General features: G+C 42.6%; 2 protein-coding genes across 4 annotated transcripts in view; one reads left to right on the top strand and one right to left on the bottom strand.

Annotated features, from left to right (window-relative positions):
- Nucleotides 1-1,118: 1,118 nt before the first annotated feature.
- On the bottom strand, nucleotides 1,119-10,454 carry LOC121599484 (proton-associated sugar transporter A-like). Of its 3 annotated transcripts, none has more exons than XM_041927322.1 (5): nucleotides 9,855-10,454; nucleotides 3,484-3,712; nucleotides 2,825-3,390; nucleotides 1,839-2,758; nucleotides 1,119-1,743 (listed from the first exon to the last, which is right to left on the bottom strand). In XM_041927322.1, exons 2-5 carry the CDS (start codon nucleotides 3,609-3,611, stop codon nucleotides 1,513-1,515), a joined length of 1,845 nt encoding a protein of 614 aa, XP_041783256.1. In that variant the 5' UTR covers nucleotides 3,612-3,712; nucleotides 9,855-10,454; the 3' UTR covers nucleotides 1,119-1,512. The 3 variants fall into 3 exon arrangements, with proteins under 3 accessions (XP_041783256.1, XP_041783255.1, XP_041783254.1); XM_041927321.1 differs by lacking the exon at nucleotides 9,855-10,454 and adding an exon at nucleotides 4,278-4,446; XM_041927320.1 differs by lacking the exon at nucleotides 9,855-10,454 and adding an exon at nucleotides 3,783-3,881.
- A 6,850-nt stretch (nucleotides 10,455-17,304) lies between these two features.
- The window catches only part of LOC121599432 (RYamide receptor-like), a 32,425-nt gene continuing 28,360 nt past the window's right edge, over nucleotides 17,305-21,369 (top strand). Inside the window, exon 1 of the mRNA XM_041927225.1 lies at nucleotides 17,305-18,273. The gene's annotated coding sequence lies outside the window, so the exon portion shown is untranslated. The remainder of the gene's footprint in view (nucleotides 18,274-21,369) is intronic.

Genomic DNA, 21,369 nt, shown 5'->3' with positions numbered 1-21,369 from the left:
TCATGTTGATGGAATTAACGATTTTCTCCAGGGGGGAATGGAAGGTCGCACGGGTCTTTTGTGCTCCAGTTTCTTTGGGGCTGTAGTATCCGGGATATTAAGATAGCTCACGGGTCACGTCGAGCACTGTTTGTTTAGCAGATCTGCTAGCACTCCGTTCCGAGCAAGATAACGCAACAAAACACCATTGATGGTGGGTTGTAGTACTTTTCCGGGCATTACGTCCCGAGACGAGATTTATCCGACAGAATGTTTGGTCGGTTGGAACAAAGGCAGTTTATCATGGTGCTTCTATTAAGTAACATGCAAAGATAATGCACGGTGTATATGTCAGCTATTTTCGTCACACCCATTTCACCCTCCCGTTGGCCGGTGGATATGAGTTTGTGCCAGTTGCTCTGTGCGTCACTGCTTATCAGTGGCTGGTGAAATGGCTAATCTTGCGATGTCTACATTTAGGCGCATTTACATTATTTCGATGTTAGGGTCGTTGGTCGACAAGTGGATTAAGTTTTACTGTTCCCGTTGGAAGAGCTTTCAATTGGTATAACGGGAAGTACCCACTTCGAAAATTACATTATTTCGGTTTTGGAAAAAAACTGATCCGAAAATTAAGAACAAGAACAAATCAACCTTTGTTCTTTCAAAGGAAAACACACCAAGATACAGACTTGAATGACCTGACGAGTAAGGTGGGAGTCGTAGGTTCAATCCTAGAATGGACTGTCCTTCCGTAGCAAGGACTGACTTTTATCCGGCTGCCTGGTACGGAATAAGTCTCGAAAGCCTATATGGGCCGGCACAAACAATAAAAAATGATCGCGTAGGTCGTTACGTCAAATAGAAGAAGAAGAATAACTGAGACAGCCCATGACATCGTCGTAGGGACTCTGGATTAAAGTTCCGTACCTCTGTGATTATTTCAAATTTCCCACGGGACAATTAGAGGAACATTGAATCACTTTCAGCTAATGACTGGGGGAATGAGTTTGAAGATAAACGTAAATTAAAGGCCCTAATATTAGGAGCAATCTACCATTTGTTCTGTTTTGATAATCTTAAATTCAGTGTTGCTGAGTTTCTTTTCTGTAAGAACAATGAACCAGTCAAGGCAATGATTTAATAGTAGTTTAAAATTAGGTTTTTATTTCACAAATCGTAAGCATCGCATTAATAAATACAGTATCATAGACCACAAACTTCGCAAACACCTCTTCATTCAGGCCAGGAACAACATGCAAAAGTGCACTGGTAAAGGAGCGATGGCGGGCTGGAAAGGGGAGAGTTTTTATTTTGTAAATTGTATAAGTGCTGAACAAACACACGCTAAACAGTAAGCAGTATCAGCCTCTCTCGAACTCAGCCATTCCCAAAACCCCGTCCAGTACCTCCAGAACCTTGTACACGATTTAAATAAGGTGCTAAAGTAGCTCGCTTTCGGGCAGACAGAAGTAGTCAGTAGGCAATAACCCCTCCACGGTTGGTATCACAACGCAAAGGCGTGCTAAGGACCTACAGGTCCATGTAAACGACCTGCGAGGCACAGATTGAGGCTATCAGGCTGCAGATGCTGGCATTGAACACGACGACGGAGGTCGTGCCGAAGGCGGAGATGAGTGATCCCATACCGAGCGCGACAATGATCTGCGCCACGAAGATCATGCCGCCGACGACGGCAATGTCCGTTGCGAGACCGCGCTTGCGCTCCTGTGTCACTTCCGCGCCCGGTTTCGCAACCTTAAACTGTTGAAGAAACAAAAAAAAAACAGTCGAAAAAGATTAGGTTGAGGGCATCTATCGAACCTTGGGTATCGATTGAGATATCCAGCAGGACCTACCGTGCCTTTCGCGTGATATTGTCCGAGCAGCAGGAACGGCATGGTGAACAGCAGCGCGTACACAATGCCGCCCGTCGCACTCAGCACGTACACCGTCACCTTGTTTGGGAAGAACGCCATACACGCCATACCGATCGCGTCCAGAATCAGTCCCCCACAGTACACCGTCCTCGCCCGCAGCACCTTAATCAACTTCTCGATCGTGAACGAGCAGGTCGAGCAGGAGATCGAATAGATGGCCATCCCGAAGCAAGCGTACCGAACGCCCTCCAGGAACAGCTTGTACTCATCCGAGTTGGACGGTGCCGCCGGATTGCCCTTAAACACCTCCTCCCCGACAAAGTCGGTAAAGTACAGCGCGTAACTCAGATGGCTCATCCAGCAGAACAGATTCGTCAGACACAGCACGGCAATCGATTTCGGCATCATGACGATGCTCTTGATAAAGTCCATCGGGCCCATCTGCACGTTCTCGTCCTCCTCCTCCACCAACTCGACCTCATCCTTTCCACGTGGAGCCCGCTCCACGTCGACCAGCGCGTTGTTGATCTTCTGCGGTACGGCATCCTGCGGCGACTGGATCGACTGCAGCTGTGCCGTCAGCGCTTTGCTCACGTCTTTCACCACGAAAATTTGGTTCTGGCGGCGTGCCTTCTCCTTCTTGATCGCTGCCTCCGTCAGGGGCCGCAGCAGATCGTCCGACTCGAGCAGTGGCAGCGGGATCTCCCGGAAGCTCGTCAAGCTGATCGTGAGGCAGATGGTGAAGATGATGACTACGAGCGTGAAGACGGTTTTGATACTGCCGCCGAGGAACTCGCCGAACGACGTTTCGTCCCAGTTGACTCCTCCCATTGCATACCCGATCGAGCCACCGAGACCGGCCAGAATGGAGAAGGTACTGCATGCACGACCATGATCCTCTGTAAGAAGACGCTTTGCTTTAGCACTGGAACTCTCCACAAGGCTTCCTCACAAGTAGATCTTACCTGGCAGCGACACATCCAGCAGGAACGCACGCGACGGTGTCATACAGTTGTCCGCATTAAAGTCAGTCAGGATCGTGCCGATGATGGTGATCACGATCGCCCACCGGTAGTCGGTCCGGTGCTCCGCTATCTGCTCCTCGATGCGGTAGAAATTGTACGACCGTAGCGCATCCGACACGACCGTCCCGTTAATGTCGATCAGGGCGGCCGCCCCATTGATCGTATTGGCCGGATCGTCCACATATTCGCCCAAATCTCCAAACCACGCGCCAATGTTCCGGCCGTACGGTACCAATATGCAGCCCGTTATCAAACCGACGCCGAGCGCAAACAGTACCGGCCGGCGGCGCCCAAACCTCGAGCGGCACCGATCGCTGACGGAACCGATAACGGGCGATAGGAAGAAGCCGATCAGGGGCGAGATACCCCACACCATGGTCATGAGCTGATGCTCGATGCCGATGCTGAGCAGGATCGGTGAGACGAAGGCCGTCTCGGCCGAGTAGACAAACTCCATGCCCATGATCACTGCTGAGATTCTAATGAAATCGAACCGGGATTTGTTGCTGTTTGCGAAGGAGAAAGAGAGAGTGACAATGAACTCCAGAGTTGTGCTGCCGTATCTTACAGAAATGCGTAAGTGTGTCTCTGATACCTACCGAAATACGTGCGAGTAGTCGTGCTTCTGGCGCCGTGCATTCTCCTCCCGTATCTGGCGCATCTCCTTCACGACCGGATCGTTCCGGAACTCGGAGTGGAAGTTGCTGCCGCCTGCTCCGGCCACCATCGTGAGGCTGGTCTGTAGCGAGAGGCTGTGATTGTGCTTTTTGGAGCTGCCTGCCTTGCTCGTGCCCGGCTGTGTCGACGAACCTGCGCTCGGATCTGTTTCTGCAAACGAGAAAGATTGAGTGGGCAGATGAGTTACTGAAATGTAAGATTAGCGATAAAGCCCCACTACCATAACCGTTCATGCTTGGAGACGCATCCGCATACGCGAAAAAACAGTGCTTAAAGGTGAGATTAGTAAACTGCAACTATATTTAAAAGTGTTTTAAAAATGGCTCTACTGGGACTGAAACAAAACAACCGTAATACTGCTCGGACAACGAACGCTAACTAAACGTGACATTTGTTACCGCTAACCGAAACTGGTGGTAACCAATGGTTCAAACCCATCTAATCGAGATCGTCGTTTAAAGCACGACGAGTTTTTTGTTTAACGAAGTTCCTCGCTTTCGAAAACAGCAACAAAAAATGCATCCCGTTTGATACTGTTATCAGACCGAATGCGGCTACCACACAGTCATGGGACTGTTCTTAGTTCTATGTTGCTTCGACGAAACGGATCGCTTCCTTTCGCTCCGGATTACTGTCTGGGTAATTTTCCGCCGCTTACACATTAAACCGGCCGATAGCAATGAAGCGGAATTGGTTCCGATTAGTTTGTACTCACTTGTCATGCTGCTGTTTATTGAGTGTGTAATAATTTGAAGTAGAAAATAAAGCACATTTTCTCCACAAAGCAAAGGTAACAAATATTTTGACAAACTTCAGGCTCAGCAGGACAGTGAGACATCAACAAACCATACAGACACACATTTCGCGAGCGGCAGCCGGTGCCTACTAGATGGGAGTGCCTGCGATGGGAAATTGTTATTAAATGCTGTTCTTCCCAAACCAAAAAAAGGTTTTAAATAAACAAAAATAAATCTTCTTTGATTTGAATGAATACAGCGAGTTTGTTTTTCAATGCTAGAATTATTTTAATCTTTAGAGCACTTTTTTTGTTTGTAGACAGCTCTGCCCACACTCGTAAAAACGGATGGCACGCGTTTGAGGGATCGTTTCCATAGTTACCGCGCTGTACCGCGCGCTGTCAAAGTTGTCTGCCCTACCGCTGCTCTTGAAAGACTCCACAGGCCACTCTTATTATCAGGAACAATCTGATTGTTTTACAGTCTTGCGCTCCTTCCATTTATGGTCGGCTAGAACTTGTGTCTGAGCATTGGTCCAATTGGTTTGTGTGAAGAAGACAATTAGCTCAGCTACAACTTTTACCGGAGAATTTCGGGTGCATAGAGCTCCATCTGTTTCTGAGCACACAAGTTCGCCTATCGGCTTTGTGGTTGTGCCCAGTGTGCAAGAGCTTAGCTAAGTGGTAAGTTTGGCATGGAAAAGCCGGCGAAACTGGAAACTTCCTCTTGATGTTGGTGTTATGTGGAACAGGGAGTTCTGCCCCTGGTTAGATTTCACATATCGTTATAAGCGAGCTGTACTGTGCTAGGCTGCTGCACATGTTCGAGCATGAAGGTGGAAGTTAGTCAGGACGTGAATAAGGAAAGATGTGAAGTGCTTCACGGTGGAAACTGGTTTGGTGGTAAGAAGTACTTATCTTTTAGTTAATTAAACCTGTTAATAGCTGTTAGGTTTCATACGAACTCATTTCCATGTCACATGGAAAGCTGTCACATATATGGAGAAACAAGGCAGAAAGCAATCAAACAAACACACAGCCCGCAATGAAGTTCAAGTGCAGTCCCTGCGCGCAATAGCTTCCGAAATTTACTTCAGAACTATGAAAAACTTTCAATAATAAGGTGAGTGTAAGGCTTAAGTTAATACAGTGTTTTAACTAAATTTAAACAAAATTGAAAGAAATGCTAAATTTGAATTCAAACACATTTTAAGTTACACTCACAGAAACACGGAAAATGCGTTGTAGGTTCGAATGGACTTATTATATTATTCATACAGAAACAACATATTAATTTAACTTTGTAACCTATATGTTGGAATATGAGTAGGTGCATAAATGATAAGTTTCAAACCAATATTTACATGCCAATTGGTAAAAAATTGGGGTTTATAAACAGAATTGGAGCAAAGCTTACATCTAAAATACAGTATAATCTACCAATGCTCAGCAGTAGTATGAGTATTTCAGGGAATATTAACTATTTAAACATTAATGAAAACCCTTCAAATGGTGTAAAGTGATACTCTGCGGGCAGAGATTTCTTAGATCCTTTGCCTTGTTTAATGGAACAGTACTGGAATTATATTACACTGTAGATGTGCTTTTAGCTATTCCGCCCATTGTACCTCAGCACCTTGCCCATGGCAATAGATTTATTAGTAGATTGACATTTAAACAAAGTCGAGATATAGCCCTACAATTGAAAAAATAATCGCAAAATGCAGCATATTTTTAACCACTCAAACAACAAAACAAAAACAAACTCAAAAGCCACATTTAATCTGCTTATTGTAACGCACGGTGTCAAAAAGGATGAAACAAATTAAAACAACTGCCATCTTGGCGCTTCTGCGGAACTGGAAAAGCCTCTCCAGGCGTAACGTTTAACATTTCGCGCGCATTGCTAAAAGTAGCTCTGATCCCTTTCATCTATAATTCTTAACAGCATAAACATCATAATTAATTTATCTTTCCTTCATGCGAAAGAGCAAAAAAAATCCTTCATGTTAAACATACAAGCGTCTCTCTCAATCTGTCTCCGCTACTGCTGCTGCTGCTGCTGCACCCGGTGCGCTGCAAATCATCATTAGCATATGCATGGGCAGCCAGAGAAATAGAAATGTTCAGTTGCCCTTTTAGCAGCCACTTTTTCATTTGCCACATCTAGCCGATTCCAAGAAATATTTTTCACCCAAGAAGCTTCTTCGCTACAGTATGCAAAATTGCCACAGGAAGCAAATTGTAGATGCAAAAACAAAGAATTGGGAATGGCAAGAGCATCACTTGTTTATCAACGACCTACGCTTACCGTAGGTCATGGCACGGGTATCATTTGCGTCTTTTGCATCCAATTAATGTTGAGCGCTCTTCCCGTACCCAGAACAAACAAAAAAAATCTCTCCTCACTGGAATGTAAAGCATCGCTCGGAAACACATCGCCGGCGGACATTCTTTGCCTCATTATGTCATCGGTTTCGGCTCGGCACTTCAGCGTGTGGCTTATCTGCCATTCCATTTTTCCCTTGCGAACTAACGAGCCAACCGATTGTACGGTTGGAGTTAGCGCAAATGAAGAGTGTAATAGATTAGAGCGGGATTCCTCTTGCTGAGTGCTTCTAATGGTATGATGAGTGGTGGATTTTTTGTTGTGTTTTGTCGCAAATTAAAAACATCAGACAAAATCCTCCACCCTATGGTGAATGGCAAAAAAGGTTGCTTGCTTGTCGTGTAGCCGACAGCGATAAGCCCGCACTTATGCTTGTTGCGTGTACAAGGAAGCCAACAACCTGGGACACTAAGACACACCAAACTCAAGCTGCTCAAGATGATTGAATTGGCTTCGAATAGGGAAAGGAGGCGGAGGCGTAACCATGTCATCAAATAGAGAAGAGATTCTGCCCCCAACACCACCCCTCCGAAACTACCCACTCTCTCAAGTGGGTATTACACCTGTTGCTCCAAATATCGAGAGACCGAGAAGGCATTTACAGCGCTTGTTATCGTCTTCTGGGTGAAGTGGGTGGGTTGAATCGAAAAAAGTAAAAAACAAACTTCAGAACACTTTGTGCAGTTGCCTTTCAATTCAATCAGCTTCTTGTGGTGCGCTTGGTGTACAATTTTTCCCACCGCTCAAGAACGCTCCGCTCTCGTGCGCACTCATCTACACATTCCGTATGCATGTTTGCACGCCACGGAAAGCATAATGTTTCCCCTTTTGCCCATTTGTGCATACTTGCCAGTCTGGATAATGCTGTGCTCGAACAGAACGTTCTGGAGCAGCGTATGTGTGTGTGTGTGTGTGGGTATGTGCACGTTAATGCCTATGATACCTTGCTGCACCCGTCTGGACCGTGAAACATGAAAACATTCGTGTCAATGGCAAAAACAATTTGCTTAAACGTTGCATTTTTCCAATTGAACACATCCATCATTGACGTAGAGGGCCCCGAATCGACCGTACCGGCCATTGTAGTGATACACACTTCGGTTTACACCTCGAAAAATGGCCAGACTGGTATTAATTGGTTAGCTAATTAGCCGATTGTTGGATGTCGGATTTGATTACCGGTTTCTATAGCAAAACACACGAAAACAACACTTCGGCCAGTCGGGGTTTCCTGGTAAAAATTGGCGCTAGGAGAGGGAACACGTGTTCTGCCAGTAGCTTTGTCTTAATGCACAAAATGATCTCAAAAGTAATTAATAATCAAACTAGGATATTTTTATATTTATATTTCTGTTCTCACAACATTCTTCCGTAGTGGTTGATTTGGGCCTACTGATGGTAAGGGAAAGGCCACGGTCAGACATATGACAGGATAGTGTACTTTTAACAGTCCAATTATTATATTTAATAAGAAAAGGGGCAGTAGTGTCGAAAATCTAGACACAGATCTAAGAATCTAGACACAATGGTGTCCTTTTTTAATGAGTTTTTTTGTCAATCGATAATTGAAAAAAACAACAACAATAAAAAAACATTTTTGATCAGTAGCGACTGTATTCTTCTCAACTTAGTTGGTTGATGCGTTCCAAAGGCGTCAGTTTAAATATTAGCGCAATTCAAATGTTACGCAATTCTGGCGGTAATATATTAAATAGAGTTATAATGTTTATTTCATTTGGCGATTTCAACCATAAGCATACATTAATCAGTCATAACCGACAATTTATTTTGCATTTGACATATGTATGGATCACTCATTTTTACTACTAGCCATAAAAAACGAGAAGACTTCAGTGCCAGTTTATCATTGCTTGAGTATTTGGTTTAAAGGAGTACGTAACCAAGATTGTCTGCTGTTTAGAGCTGTGAGTTCATTTCTTTACTGTGAGTTTTCTTTACAATGAAGAGACAAAATTTGTTTGCATTTCAAATTATTTAACTAACAACATAGTAAAAGCATCTCAATGCAACTTTTCAATAAACGCAACAAATATATAAAACGACCAAGAGCATACAATTCAAGGGCCATAAAGTGTAACAGAAGTTTAGTGTTCTTTGACATATTTTCATTTGACTCGCAGAAGGAACAAGTTTACGTACAAAGTCTTCTGCGACCATTTTTACAATTTCATGCTAATTTCTATAGAAAATGCATTATTGCAACAAAAATCATTACTATGAAGTTACCTGTAGTCAATCCAACGGCTTATAATCAATACTCCATTCCTACTATAGTACCCCAATTCAAAGGAGGTTTTGGTCAGTTTCAATGAGCCGAACATATTTCAGAGCAGAAAGGTCCGCATAATCCCTAGCAGCAATTCAATTTAAATCATATTCTATAACCTTCTTTCATCCGGTGCAGCCAAAGCATTGTTCCATGCAGGCAGACAAACAGACAGTTTCACTTGAAAGCAAAAGCTCTTCAAACTTAAAACAAAAAGACCCATTTAAATCCTGCTCTTTATTGCAAGTGCAGGCGCAGTACGAATGAATGGGATGTTGGTGCAATTTTGCAAAAATAATATTCTGGGGACTATGAAATTTCCCCATACTGTTGTGGCTGTTTCTCCAGAATATGTTTTAAGCCTGATAATTTATTTATTTCGTAAGTCCCATTGACCGCTTCTAACATGTTCTTAAATCGTTCTGCACGATGTATTCCCATCGTTTGCGAAACAAATTGAGCAACAAATGATACTTGAAATATACGAATAAATCGTGCGATGAACTCAAAGCTTCAGAGGTAGACATACAACCAAAAAATCCTCTTGGGAAACCCAATATTAATATGGAAGCACTTTAGTGCAAGCAAATATCCGTACCGAATATCTAGCAGGGCTCTTCAGCTGTATGCATGCACGGAGCACTTCGAACTTTATTAATCATTTCAAATCCATCGAAGCATGTTACGGTCAATTGTTCGGGTTCGAATTTTGCAACGGTCAGTTTGTAATGTTCGAGCACTGGAAACAATCCAGTGGAAGATTTTAAAATAACCCAAGCAAAGCTGCTGCATGGTAACGGCTTTCCATAGCCTCTTTCTTGATTCAATTTTCAAGTCAGTTCCATTCCCCCGTCACAGACGTACTCAAGTATGTACTTACCCTTCCTCACAGAGAGAGATGTCACACGCTGTCTTCAACGACTTCTTAAAGACCTTGGGTCGCTTTTTAATTTGTCACTTTTGGTCACCCAAAAACTCAAAAAGCTGTTCACGGCCTTTCAGCGCCCACTGAACTACTCGCTAATGTTCTTCCACTGCACTGGTGACGGCTCAATGCGTCCAGACGTCTGGTTCTGCAGGGAACGAGGACCGTGGTCGGTTTGCACATAACTTTCACACAACAGCAGCGCAACAGCAGTCCCGGCAGTGGCAAAATGGTGGCCTGGAGGAGCCTTTTTCAAGCCTGCTCGTCACGTGGATATTGAGTAAGGAATCACTATTCCCATCCACTTAAGCGGAGGGAAATTCACCTTGATACACACTTAGGCGGAAAGCGAGAGAGAGAGATCACTACACGGCAGAGCTTCTTCAAGGACACAAGCTCTTGAAAAAAAGACGAGAAATTTGATCTCAAAATGGAACTCAATTTGAAACACTAGCTGGAAACTGATCGTACACGCGCGATCTTACTCGCCGAATTGTTACGCCCTAGGCGAAGAAGCTGCACCCGTGCCTGCACCAGCCGGTTATCTGCCGCACACTGAACGGTCGGCCAGCGGTTGAAGATTAATTTATACAAAGCATCGCCCTATCAAACAGCTCGTCTTCCTCCCCTGCCCCTCTTTCCCACGCCCCTACTCGTCCCAGACAAGACACTTGAGCTCATCGTGCCTCGAACAGGGCGGGCAAGCAAAAAGGGAACTAGTGGGAAGCTTTAAGCAAAAAACGCACACGCAAAACTCTTTCCAAACGCTTATCGATGATAATGCGCCTATCGCAAACCTGTGAGGCTGTGCATCTCGATTGTGTCTTTCGGCTGGTTCGATTGATTCGATTGACAAAAAAAAACACAATGTTGGGGGAGAGGAGTAGGCACTGACGAAAGAACAACACCGTATTGGCGACAGTTCGTAGCAGCGTGGTTGACAGCATGGGCCTTTTGTCCCCCATCCCGGTAGCGGTCGGAAACAATCGACATCCTTGACAAAATAGCAAACTTTTTCTCTCTGTGTGTATGTGTATGAGTGTGTGTGTGTGTGTCTGTGTTTATTTCTTTTATTATCTTTTCACCCTTCCAACGGGACCAGGGATGATGACACAACGCTCCCGCGTGGAAGGAGAAATGTAACGAACTGTCACTCAAATTGCATAGCAGACACACACGGTCGCGGGAAGGATGAAGCTCTTGGTTTTGGGGCGTGATTTTCACTGGTGGGAGATTCGTTGCAATGGACGTTTGCGTTATTTCTTTTACTATCTTAAAACGGGACGCCGAGGTGTAGAGAGGAATACCGAGAAGACGATTGATGTGCAAAATAGGAAGTATAGCATATCAGTGCTTTAGCTAACTTCACCATATTCAATATTTTTCGGGGAAATAGAACACAGAATTGAGACATTGTGGTAAAGATCTTCACGAATATTACATGGGCATATTAAGAGGACCATTAAGATGGTTGATCAGCAAGTTGAGATATTAGTTTTTGAACAGCAATAGTTTTCCACGAACTCTGGAGGTGCTCTAGCAATATTCTTGAACGTTAGAGTTGGTTCAACAGAGTCTTTTCTTTTATAAGCTTGTACGTTTATCCGCCCGTTGAATGTACGACCATTGTCTACCACAACAATGTCCGTTTTTTTCCCCCAGGTTGTTGCTGCCCAACCTTATCTTTTCGATCGAATATGCCACGATGTTCCAGGAATGACTCAGCCATGTCTACGAGCTCCGAAACTTACTACGAAACGCTCAGAAAATCCAGAACAATCCTTCTCACGGAAAGGTTTCGGTGGTCCACTGTCTGTTTGTTTCCCTCCGAGTGGAATTCCACCACCAGATCAGCTTCCAATCATTCTGTCAACACACACCCCACGCAGCCACAAACAAGTTCAATAGTTGTACTCCATTGCTGTACAAATCTCGATCATTGGTCTGGCGTGATCTTAGCATTTTTGTTTTTGCACCCAAAAAAGACATCCGAACTTGGAAACACGGTTGGCCACCTGACCGGAATCCCGGTTCGGGCCGGTTTGCTTATCATGCCGAATCCGTATCGATAGTGAGGGAACAATTCGGCATTCTTCGCCAACGACCACCGATCGCATCGATGGTGATGCTGGAGCGTGAACTTGGTACCCGATCTCCGTTATCAGTCACTTGTCGTATTCTATTCGGCCTTCTGCTACGGCGAAAGTGTTGCCTTTTTTTGGGCAGTCTGTAACTCCCGGAACCAGCTTGCTGCAGCGCATGGTCATCCGTCATGCCGGCTTTCTTTTGGCGTGACAGTGGCCAAGTGCACCCGTTATTACGCGACGCGGCCCAGCCGTTATCGGGCTGCTCGTGGGGTCCGATAGGAATTTTCCCGCCAGTCCCCATTTCGTCGCGTTTATCAGTGGGCATGGAGACGAGCGAGCTTAACCCCACCACCTTGCGGGCAATTGGACGCTCTGTGCTCTGTGCTGTTCGGTTAGTGAGGGTGCACATATAGTGTAGACCGTCAGCTGACGATGAGAAGGCCGGTGCACAATGGGGGTCAACAATGGCAAAGAGCGAGCTGAGCGAGCGGAGAACGCGTGTCGGACGTGTTGTGCTCCTGCATCATAAATCAAAGCGTGGGGATGCATTTCTGGTCTGTGCGGAGGTGTTTTACATTTGTTTTGTGCACGTTTCGCTAAATGCTTCAAATATTTACGCTGAGAATGTGGCGCTCCATTACGGTAGAGGGCTGGCGACAGGTTAAATAATCGCTGATGGTTGCATCACTTGTTACTTTTACATTTTACAGTGATAAAAAAAAACAAACTGTTCGTCAGTTTTATAGAATTTAATTACTCTTCATTATCGAACAGGTGTGCTCTACTTACTGTTGGGCATTCACTACCAATATAATCCTTGCTTAACATCCTACCAATATCATTCCCCTACGATTTGGGATGAGAAGATGGTGTCACAACGATCACCCATTAGACAAACAGGCTAAGTACTTAGATAAGTTTAAAAGAAAATAAGTAAACTAGGGACAGCCTTGCTAAACGCCTGACGTTATGCAACACAATGTGAAAGTGTTTCAGTAGTCTTGGAAAACAACTATTTTAATGTATAATGAAAAAAATAAAAATATAACTGCAGACATTTGAAAATATTGTTAACTTTTCCGAATAAAAAGCAATAAATAAACATTTCTAACCAGTTTGTAAGTCAACTGTTTTTGTAGAACCGATCAAGGAATAATGTTTATTGTTTACTTAATATGAACCACGGAAACTTAGTCCGACAAAACTTACCCTTAGAACAGAATGCTCTACCGACAACGCCAAGACATGGGAAATGGGTTAATGTTTATCAAATATCAACTCTTTAACCACCTTTAATTTTCGCCCCTTCACCGGTCACTTCCTTGTTGCTGCAGCAAAGACTGCTCCTGAACTGGACCTCCGGAGCTTGCTGCTTTGGTTCTGTACACAGCTCCATCAGCACTGTTGACTCTTCTAGACGTGCAACCAAACATTGCGGCTTAACTTGATTTCCGACACCATCGGAAAGCCCAGTGCAGCAAGCGTGTTCCTTTTGGGTAGAAAGTTGGATCAGAGAACCAATATTATATATCGTCGTTTGTGTGATCGTTATACTGTTTACTGATTGCTTTAGACCTTTCGGGTGCTTTAAAACCTTTTTTTAAATTAATTTTACCAATGTAAATGAAAATCATGTTTCAGGAAAATGGACACTTCCGTTGTAAGTTGGCAGGCAAATTTTGTAGTGCGCCTAAAAGTATGCAAACAGTTACGCATCACAGTAGCAGACGCGCCGGCGGGCCAATTAGAACATTTGTTTAGAACTAGTTCCAGAGGGCGGCAACTCTGGTTTGTTGATGATTATGATAAAATCGGTACACCGTTCATTAATAATATCTGTGATTACGTTGAACGAATCATATTTAAGCCTTTTTGCGTTGACTAAAATGAATGCTATAATTAAAGTCAATCAAATGAATAAATCAAAACATTGACAAATGAGGGTATAATTTTTCAGTGAATACCTTTCTATCGATTCTAAATTCAGACGTCGATTGTGATTCCAAAAAATAGCAAAAATTTAACAAAACATGACTTCTCACTTCCACCAAATGTCTCAATGAAGTTTCAAGGAGCATTGGAATTCAATGAAGTTTTGGCGTGAAATTGTATTAACATAATCAAATTAAAAATAAATAGTAAACATATTCGTTTGATCAAAATCAATATTCGTTTGACCCAGCGGACTATTGGATGGCTGAATCGACTCCCACAATGTCTGACAGGATTTGTAGGTGGCTCTATAAAGTGTAGGAACCTACCAATAAAAAAGACATTTCAATGGATTTTTAATCAATGTTCATATTAATGGTAGTTCAAAAGCATCAAGGCATGCGTAAAGAACAACTTTTTTTTGCTTCTTCCACACACACACCACCACCCCACAATTCAGGGAAAATTCTCCTTCTTCCCCCTGTCCATTAAAACGTACGCCCGTCCATGTTTTTAAACCGTAATTCATCCCCACCAGCAAACAAAAACAATGCCTAATGATGTTTTCTATATTTATGAGCATCCGTTCGTGATCCATTTTCGCCTACAACAAAATATTTGCTCTTTCTCCCTTGCTACTCTCTGTAGTCCGGTCAGGATGCTAGTCAAGCAAACTAACGACACCTCAACGCCGAAACGAGAGCTGACAGGTTTCGTCAATCGATCGCAAACAACGTAACGAATCAACGTTGATGTTCGTGTTTTTTTTTTTTTTTCTATGGAGTTAATTTTATTCCCTCCCATCCCATCGTTTCCCCGGATGGGTACGGCTGATGGACGTGTTGAACGCGCCACTGCAACCACCCTTGAAATCTCGGCTGCACAACGGAAGTGACCGATGTGAATGTTTACCGATGCGTATGTTATGCCGGTTTAGCCGGTATTCCAGGACGTTTCGCTGCCTTCCGTTCTGTCCCAAAAACTGTGGTTGTGAACGAACCATTTCTTTCAATCGGTCACACATTTCAATAACACACATACACACACGACAGTTTCGATGTCCGAGAATGGCCCGAAATAAATGGTTTTTATTTTTAACATCTCACCTGCAAGTCAGTGCGAACTGCATTGAACTTGAACTGGCGCCGATTGATGGTTGGTTAGAGGAGGGGCAGTTTAACTGGGAAAAGGTTTGCTACCGCTGATGCTTTATCGTATCGGTTCAATTCAGCTAGCACGATTTCGCATCGATTTTCCTAACCGATTAGTGGATTAGCCTTGGCAGGGGAGCGCTTTATCGGGCCACTTTAACCACCGCCACATGTTCGAACGGCTCCCGTTGAACGCTATTTTTAAAACCAATCGTGTATACGCGGGAAAATCTACCCTGTCCTGTCCGTTGCGCTTAAAACCAGACACTCATTATTCATTAATTTAGCTGCCGTGGAAAACGGATTCAGGTTATGTGCGTAGTACATGATTTGCTTGCTTTACCTGAATTTTCGATCGACCTTTTGGACAAAAATATCTAATGAAATGAATTTGTCCTCCAGCTAGTGGAAGTTTTTGTAACTTAAAAAAGTAAAATGGCTTTTTATAGCCTACCAGCAAGCAATATAAAATATCAAATCTTTATTTATTTTATTGTAAGATAATAGCCATACCATTTCTGTTTTTTATTAGCAGCAAATGCAAATGTTTTTATTTTCTACCAAATGTTAAAATGTTTCACGATTAAATCTAGGTCTAATTAAAATTTCCCAACAAGTTTTCCATAATTTTAACCGGTATTTCGTAATGAGCTTTTTGAGCACAACAGCAATGAGCAAGCGAATGGCTTAACAAATCTAATATTTATCCAGCAAACCAACACCAAAGAGCTTTGCAATAACTAACCACCTCCCATGATGGTTTTGATACCAAGATACTAGTTGGAATGGTAGATGCGGCTTAAATATTTGAATAATACTATTGCTATGACATTTGAAACGCAAATATGATACACGATATCATTCTCAACCAAAAGCAGCCTTATCTTCTTCCCCGATTGCATACTTTTCTGCGCTCACGTGCCTTTGCTACGAGCGCATACATTTGCTTACGGTATGCAATTTGCATCGCAAAATCGTCTCTATCAGAACGCAGTCGTGTTTAGTAATCGTGTTTTCCCATTAGCTTTTCATAGTGGAAAATGTATATTTGCTTATGGAATCGGTTGGTGTAACTTGCCTCTGCTGCTGCTGTTGCTGCTGCTGCAACCATTCCTGTCCGGAACTGCCTACACCTGAAACACTAGCTCGCGCGTAATTAAGCGCCTAAAGGTATGCAATGCTTTTTACATAAGTGGTAGCCTACAAGTTACACTGCATTTGATGCACGCCAATACGCAGAAAGAGCATTAATTAAACCAAGTACTATATTTTCGCATGTTTAACGACCCCCGTGTATAACGGTCCCTCTGATGAAATATTCATAATTTTAAATTTTTGTTTTACATTCCATGTAACAACCTCAAAAATAAAACAGTTTCAAAAACAATTTTATGCATATTGCTAATTTGATTCAGACCAATTATTTTTATTTGTGCTTTTAGTACAACCGAATGGAAGGCCATTAGTTTACCTTCGGATGCTTTGGGGATTTTCTGTGCTTTAGTTTTTGACCTCATGCTTAAGTGGTTCCTTTTTATGAACTTGAACCATCAATTTAAACAACCAGTAAGATGAATTGTTTCTTCACTTTTCAAACCGCTCTTGTCGTTACGCGTTTCTTGGCACCAATCCTTGCTTTTTCTAGTATTAGCTTTGTGCATACCCATGCTAAACAGACTATCTTTGGTAGCAATCAAATGAAATGTCTCAGGTGTAAATGAAAGGCTACTACCCATTTATAACGACCTTCTTGATCTGATTTTGGTCATTTTAAATCTAAAAGTGGGTCGTTATACGGTATTCTACTCTGTATTTCTTATGAATTAATGACATGTAACGAATTCGTATGAGTCTAGGCACAGCAAGCTTTTAAATTAACATTTTAGATGTCACTAGATCTTTTTCTAATTTTACTAAATCTTTTTCGTCATTTTCACTAGTTACGCTAGTCTTATCCCTTATCAATATTGTTTCGTAAAAAAACGTACACATACCGTCCGATATGATTTCACTTCGGATCGCTCACGGTACCGATCAAGACACCGAAGCAAAACTCTCACGACTCTCTCAAACTGATGGGCCCAAAAAAAAATCGCTTCGCGCCATTACTATCCACTGTCTGGATATGGCGTGCGTGAGAGCATCTTCACACTCAGGCAACAATTCAGTTGGTGAGAAAAGCGCTCCTTTCGCCAGAGCACAAGAGTCGCGTTACAACCGATCGACCGGCTCGTACATCAGTAGCGTTACAACCGTCGGCAAACGAACAAGCCCTCCCCGAAGGGGCTCATACTTTGCCGTTTCGAAGTGAAATCGTAATCCGTTGAAGCTATCTGGTGCAAAAGCGGAAGATTGTGTTTGTTGACGAGTTTTCCGCGGGCAACGATGGATGATGGATTTATCGTTTGATGCCACCGGAATGATGGAATGTAGAAATGCGATCGTTGTGTAGTTTATTACAAATTCGTTTAATGTGCCAGCGTGTCAGGAGTGCATGTGTTTGCGGTTGGAATTTAAATAACGAATTTTCGGTGTCTGAATTCGAAATGGTGCAAATTCCACCAACATGACGTGATCAAAAACACATTCCAGTTGGGAGCTCAGCTTATACAGTGTGGAAGTGATGGGAAGCAAACCGTTAAGGTGGAAATAAATGTGTGGGAAAAAAGGGTACAAATTGAGGCAAAGCAAAACCGGAAGCAGGAAAATAATTTTGAAGTTTAAAAGGAAGAAACGACTGTGCCGTTTGCAAGCACGCATATGTGCAGCTTTGTGTTAAATGATCCGATCCTCTCGTGGGTGTGTTTGTCTATTGTGCGCTCCAAAAATAAACCAATCGAAAACGATTTTCCGTCCATGATTCCGGTTTTCCACGAACCAGGATGGCATTTCCACTGGGCAGCCTTTGAAAAGTGGCAAAGTGGTAACCTGTAAGTGTTCGGTTCAATAGAGAGATCCTTCCCGGAAAATGGAAGAAAATGTCCGGTAATCCCGTGGCAACCGCACACCGCACCATCGACCCCGGCCAATGGATAAACCGAACGTGCAAGCTTTATTAATTAACTAGCGAAAGGATTACTAATTAGTGATTGACAAAGCAAAGCAGAAGAAAAGGGGAAACAGCAAGAAAGCCCCATCCTAGCTGCAAAACAAACATCTCCGTGCTGCGATTGATTCCGAACCGAAGCTGGACAAGCCAAAAAGGTAAGGGACTGGGGAAAACTTTAACACCGGTACCAGTTTCTCTTCCTTCCCCCGGAGGATTGATCCGTGCGTTCGCCATTTCAAGATCAATCATTGTGTCTGCATCGATGGGGAAGGGCTGGGAGAGGAGATTCTGTGTGAAAAGGGTCGAAAGGTTGGGTTTAAAGTTTTATGGGGCAGTTTCATCATTTGTGAAGCGTTTCATTTCATTAGCATAATTCGAGCATGGCGCACCATTTGCTGAGTGGTGGAAGAGGGACGCTGGAAGGCTGTTGATTTGGGCGTAAAATGGCCACCCACCCGTAGGGAAGGGGGGGGGGTCAAATTGTTTGAGAGGACTATGTAGCTGTTTTGAGCTTGGGATGGTCGAATGGAACCGGTGAAATATATTTTCCAGAGATTTTTATTGCTGTAGTTGTGGATGGTAATAGACGCCAGATACGCTTCACAGCCGTATCATAACATCAAAAAGACATAAATTCAAGCCCAAGTAGATAATTTAAATTTGCATAGCACCCCCTCCACAATGTAAGACAATTTGCAATGTATCTGTTTTCCGGAAATGGTGAGGTGAATTCCTTGGCATGGGCAGCATGGCTGAGCAATGAATTCCACTAGTGGAAATATGAGAAAATTACTCTTGGGACTGAGTAAAGGAATTGGATTACCTGGTACGTAAATACGTTGTGATTGGGTTGGGATGATGAAATGAATACGAAATTAGTATCAACCCTTTTGCCACTAGGATGTATTCCCTGCATCAACTGACCTACTTACTACACCATTCGGTCTAGGAGAACCATGGTAGAAACCTTTAAATGTGTTTTGACGCATGTTGAAAATCCATTTCCAAAGCTATTTGCTTTAAACGATAATGTATCTGACCCGAAACCTCAATATTATCTTATGGTATTAAAAAAAGGGGAATTTAATTGCTTTTCATCACTTTGTTATCATAATGGGTCATTCATGCGCCAATTTTAATGAAGTTAATTGTTCCGTACTCTCCTTCCAGCGGTTTGGTTTGAACAATATGTGTGGCAGTGATTGTTACAAATTCGTGTTGTTGTTTTGTGCTGATGCATTCTCGGTACGGTAGGCCGCCGCTTTTAGTATAATAAAGTATAATTACCGTGCATTTAAAGTCATACTGCATTTAAGTGCATTTAAGTCGTACTGGTACCATTTTAAAAGCTGCCATTGAACAACAAACATGCGTGCGTGTTGAAGTGCATTGGCATAAGTTCTACTTGTTGTGCTTAAGCATTTTACCAAAAGATTTGCTTTAAACAAGGGTTTTGCCATGGGTCTTTGGTTATTTTTCATAAATTTGGGGAATCTTTCTGAACGTTTCCCACTTATGTTTGCATTGTTCTCACGATCTATTGGCATTGTGCTATTGAAAATCAAACCAAACAATTAAACCTCTGGAAAACGTCCAATAACGCGTAGAAGCAAAAAATATGAAAAGTAACCAAAAAACTTGGTAGGTAAGCAAAAAACCATAGAAAATCCTTACAATACACTGTTTTTCGGATCAGTTACTAATGTGTACGAACTATCGTATCGGACTGTATTGCTGAAAAAGAGAAGAACGTCTCCATCTTTCATTATTTATAAACGGCGATCGGCTTTTATGTTTCCTGTGTTCAAGAAAGCCGATAGAAACAACATTTCTAACTACCGAGGAACTTTCATGCTATGCGCATGCAGTAAGGTGTTCGAGATTCTCATCTCACGACATATTCTGAAGCGCCAATTTCTGACATCGCTGACTGTATTTTTCTTCAAAACTGCTTGATTTTTTCTTGATTTAATTTCACATGAGTGTTAACGTACAAAAATGTTCTATTATATCGTTTTCGAGGAAAGGGTATCCTATTTCATTTGACTATACATTAGAGGACAGCTCAGTTCCGCGCACATGTTTAGTTCGTGACTTAGGTGTCGACAACTAGATAGTAGATTCACTCTTCAAGATCGCTATGATTTATGCATTTCAAAAGCTCTTCGTTTGTTTGGAATTGTCTTACGTGTTGGAAAGAACTTTAGTGATCGATATACCTTAAAATCCTTATGTTGTGCTATAGTTAGGCCTGTTCTAAAGTTTGCTTCAATATTATGGATACCATCTCAAAAATACAGAACTGAACGGCTAGAATCAATCCAAAGAAAATTCACACGCGTCCTGTGGTACCGTCTGAATTGGTCTCGTGACGCTACTTATCCCTGCTACCGTACCAAGTGCCTACTTTTTTAGGCTGGAATCACTCGAACACAGGCGAATGACGGCTCAGTGCACTTTCTTGCATAAGCTCATTAGCGGATTCATTGACGCCCCGTCCATTCTCGAACAAATTCATTTTCAAGCCCCTAGCAGCAGTTTAAGGCCACGAGCTCTATTTAGCACTTTTTAAAGCACACCATGAACGTTTCATAATCTAACATTTTAAAATTATTTAAAAAATATGGAAATTCAATAATTGGCGCAATTTAATTACAAATAAAAAACAATGATGTCGTTGTTACCGTTTCGAAAATAAGCTTTCGTAACTATTTAGCAAACAATTAGAAAAGGATGTGTATCCAGGCACAAAGCAATTATCTGTAAATTACGTGAAAAAAATAACAATTTTAATTTAATGTCAAATATTTAAAGTAGCGGAATTCGGAGCATGTGTGCCATGTTAAACATTTTTTTATTATAAATCACTAAAAGTTGTTTACCAAAGCCGATTTAAACCTCATAGCCATTTTACATCTGTTTCCGCACTTATAAATGAGTTTCGCTTGTAAAGAGTGCAAACAAAGTTATCTGGGTAGCGTTTTAAAAAGAGTCGAAAAAGACGTTTTTTGGGTTATGGGGCAAGAAAGCCACCTGATTAAAATAAACGTATGTCTTAGATAGTTGCATATTTTTACGTGTGTGGCACTAGTGTATGTACTCCTAAATGTCTTAAGTCACCAATGAACCCTTTTTAATCGCTAACTGTACCGTAATATGGTATGTAATTGGTTTGTTTTTCCGGGATGGAAGCCGGAATAATAGCGCACCATACCGCTACAACAATGTTAACATTTTTGACAGCTCGTACC

This window comes from Anopheles merus, chromosome 3L, assembly GCF_017562075.2.
Source record: "Anopheles merus strain MAF chromosome 3L, AmerM5.1, whole genome shotgun sequence".
Classification (NCBI taxonomy): domain Eukaryota; kingdom Metazoa; phylum Arthropoda; class Insecta; order Diptera; family Culicidae; genus Anopheles; species Anopheles merus.
The sequence above is the reverse complement of the archived record's forward strand: the minus strand, read 5'-3'. Positions and strand labels throughout refer to the sequence as shown.

What these genes read in the sequence shown, in the direction of transcription:
- LOC121599484 (XM_041927320.1), bottom strand. An exon ending in GACTACTCGCACGTATTTCG is followed by an intron (nt 3,391 to 3,483) that starts GTAGGTATCAGA and finishes CTTCGCAAACAG; the next exon opens with CAACAAATCCCGGTTCGATT. An exon ending in AATATCACGCGAAAGGCACG is followed by an intron (nt 1,744 to 1,838) that starts GTAGGTCCTGCT and finishes TTTCTTCAACAG; the next exon opens with TTTAAGGTTGCGAAACCGGG.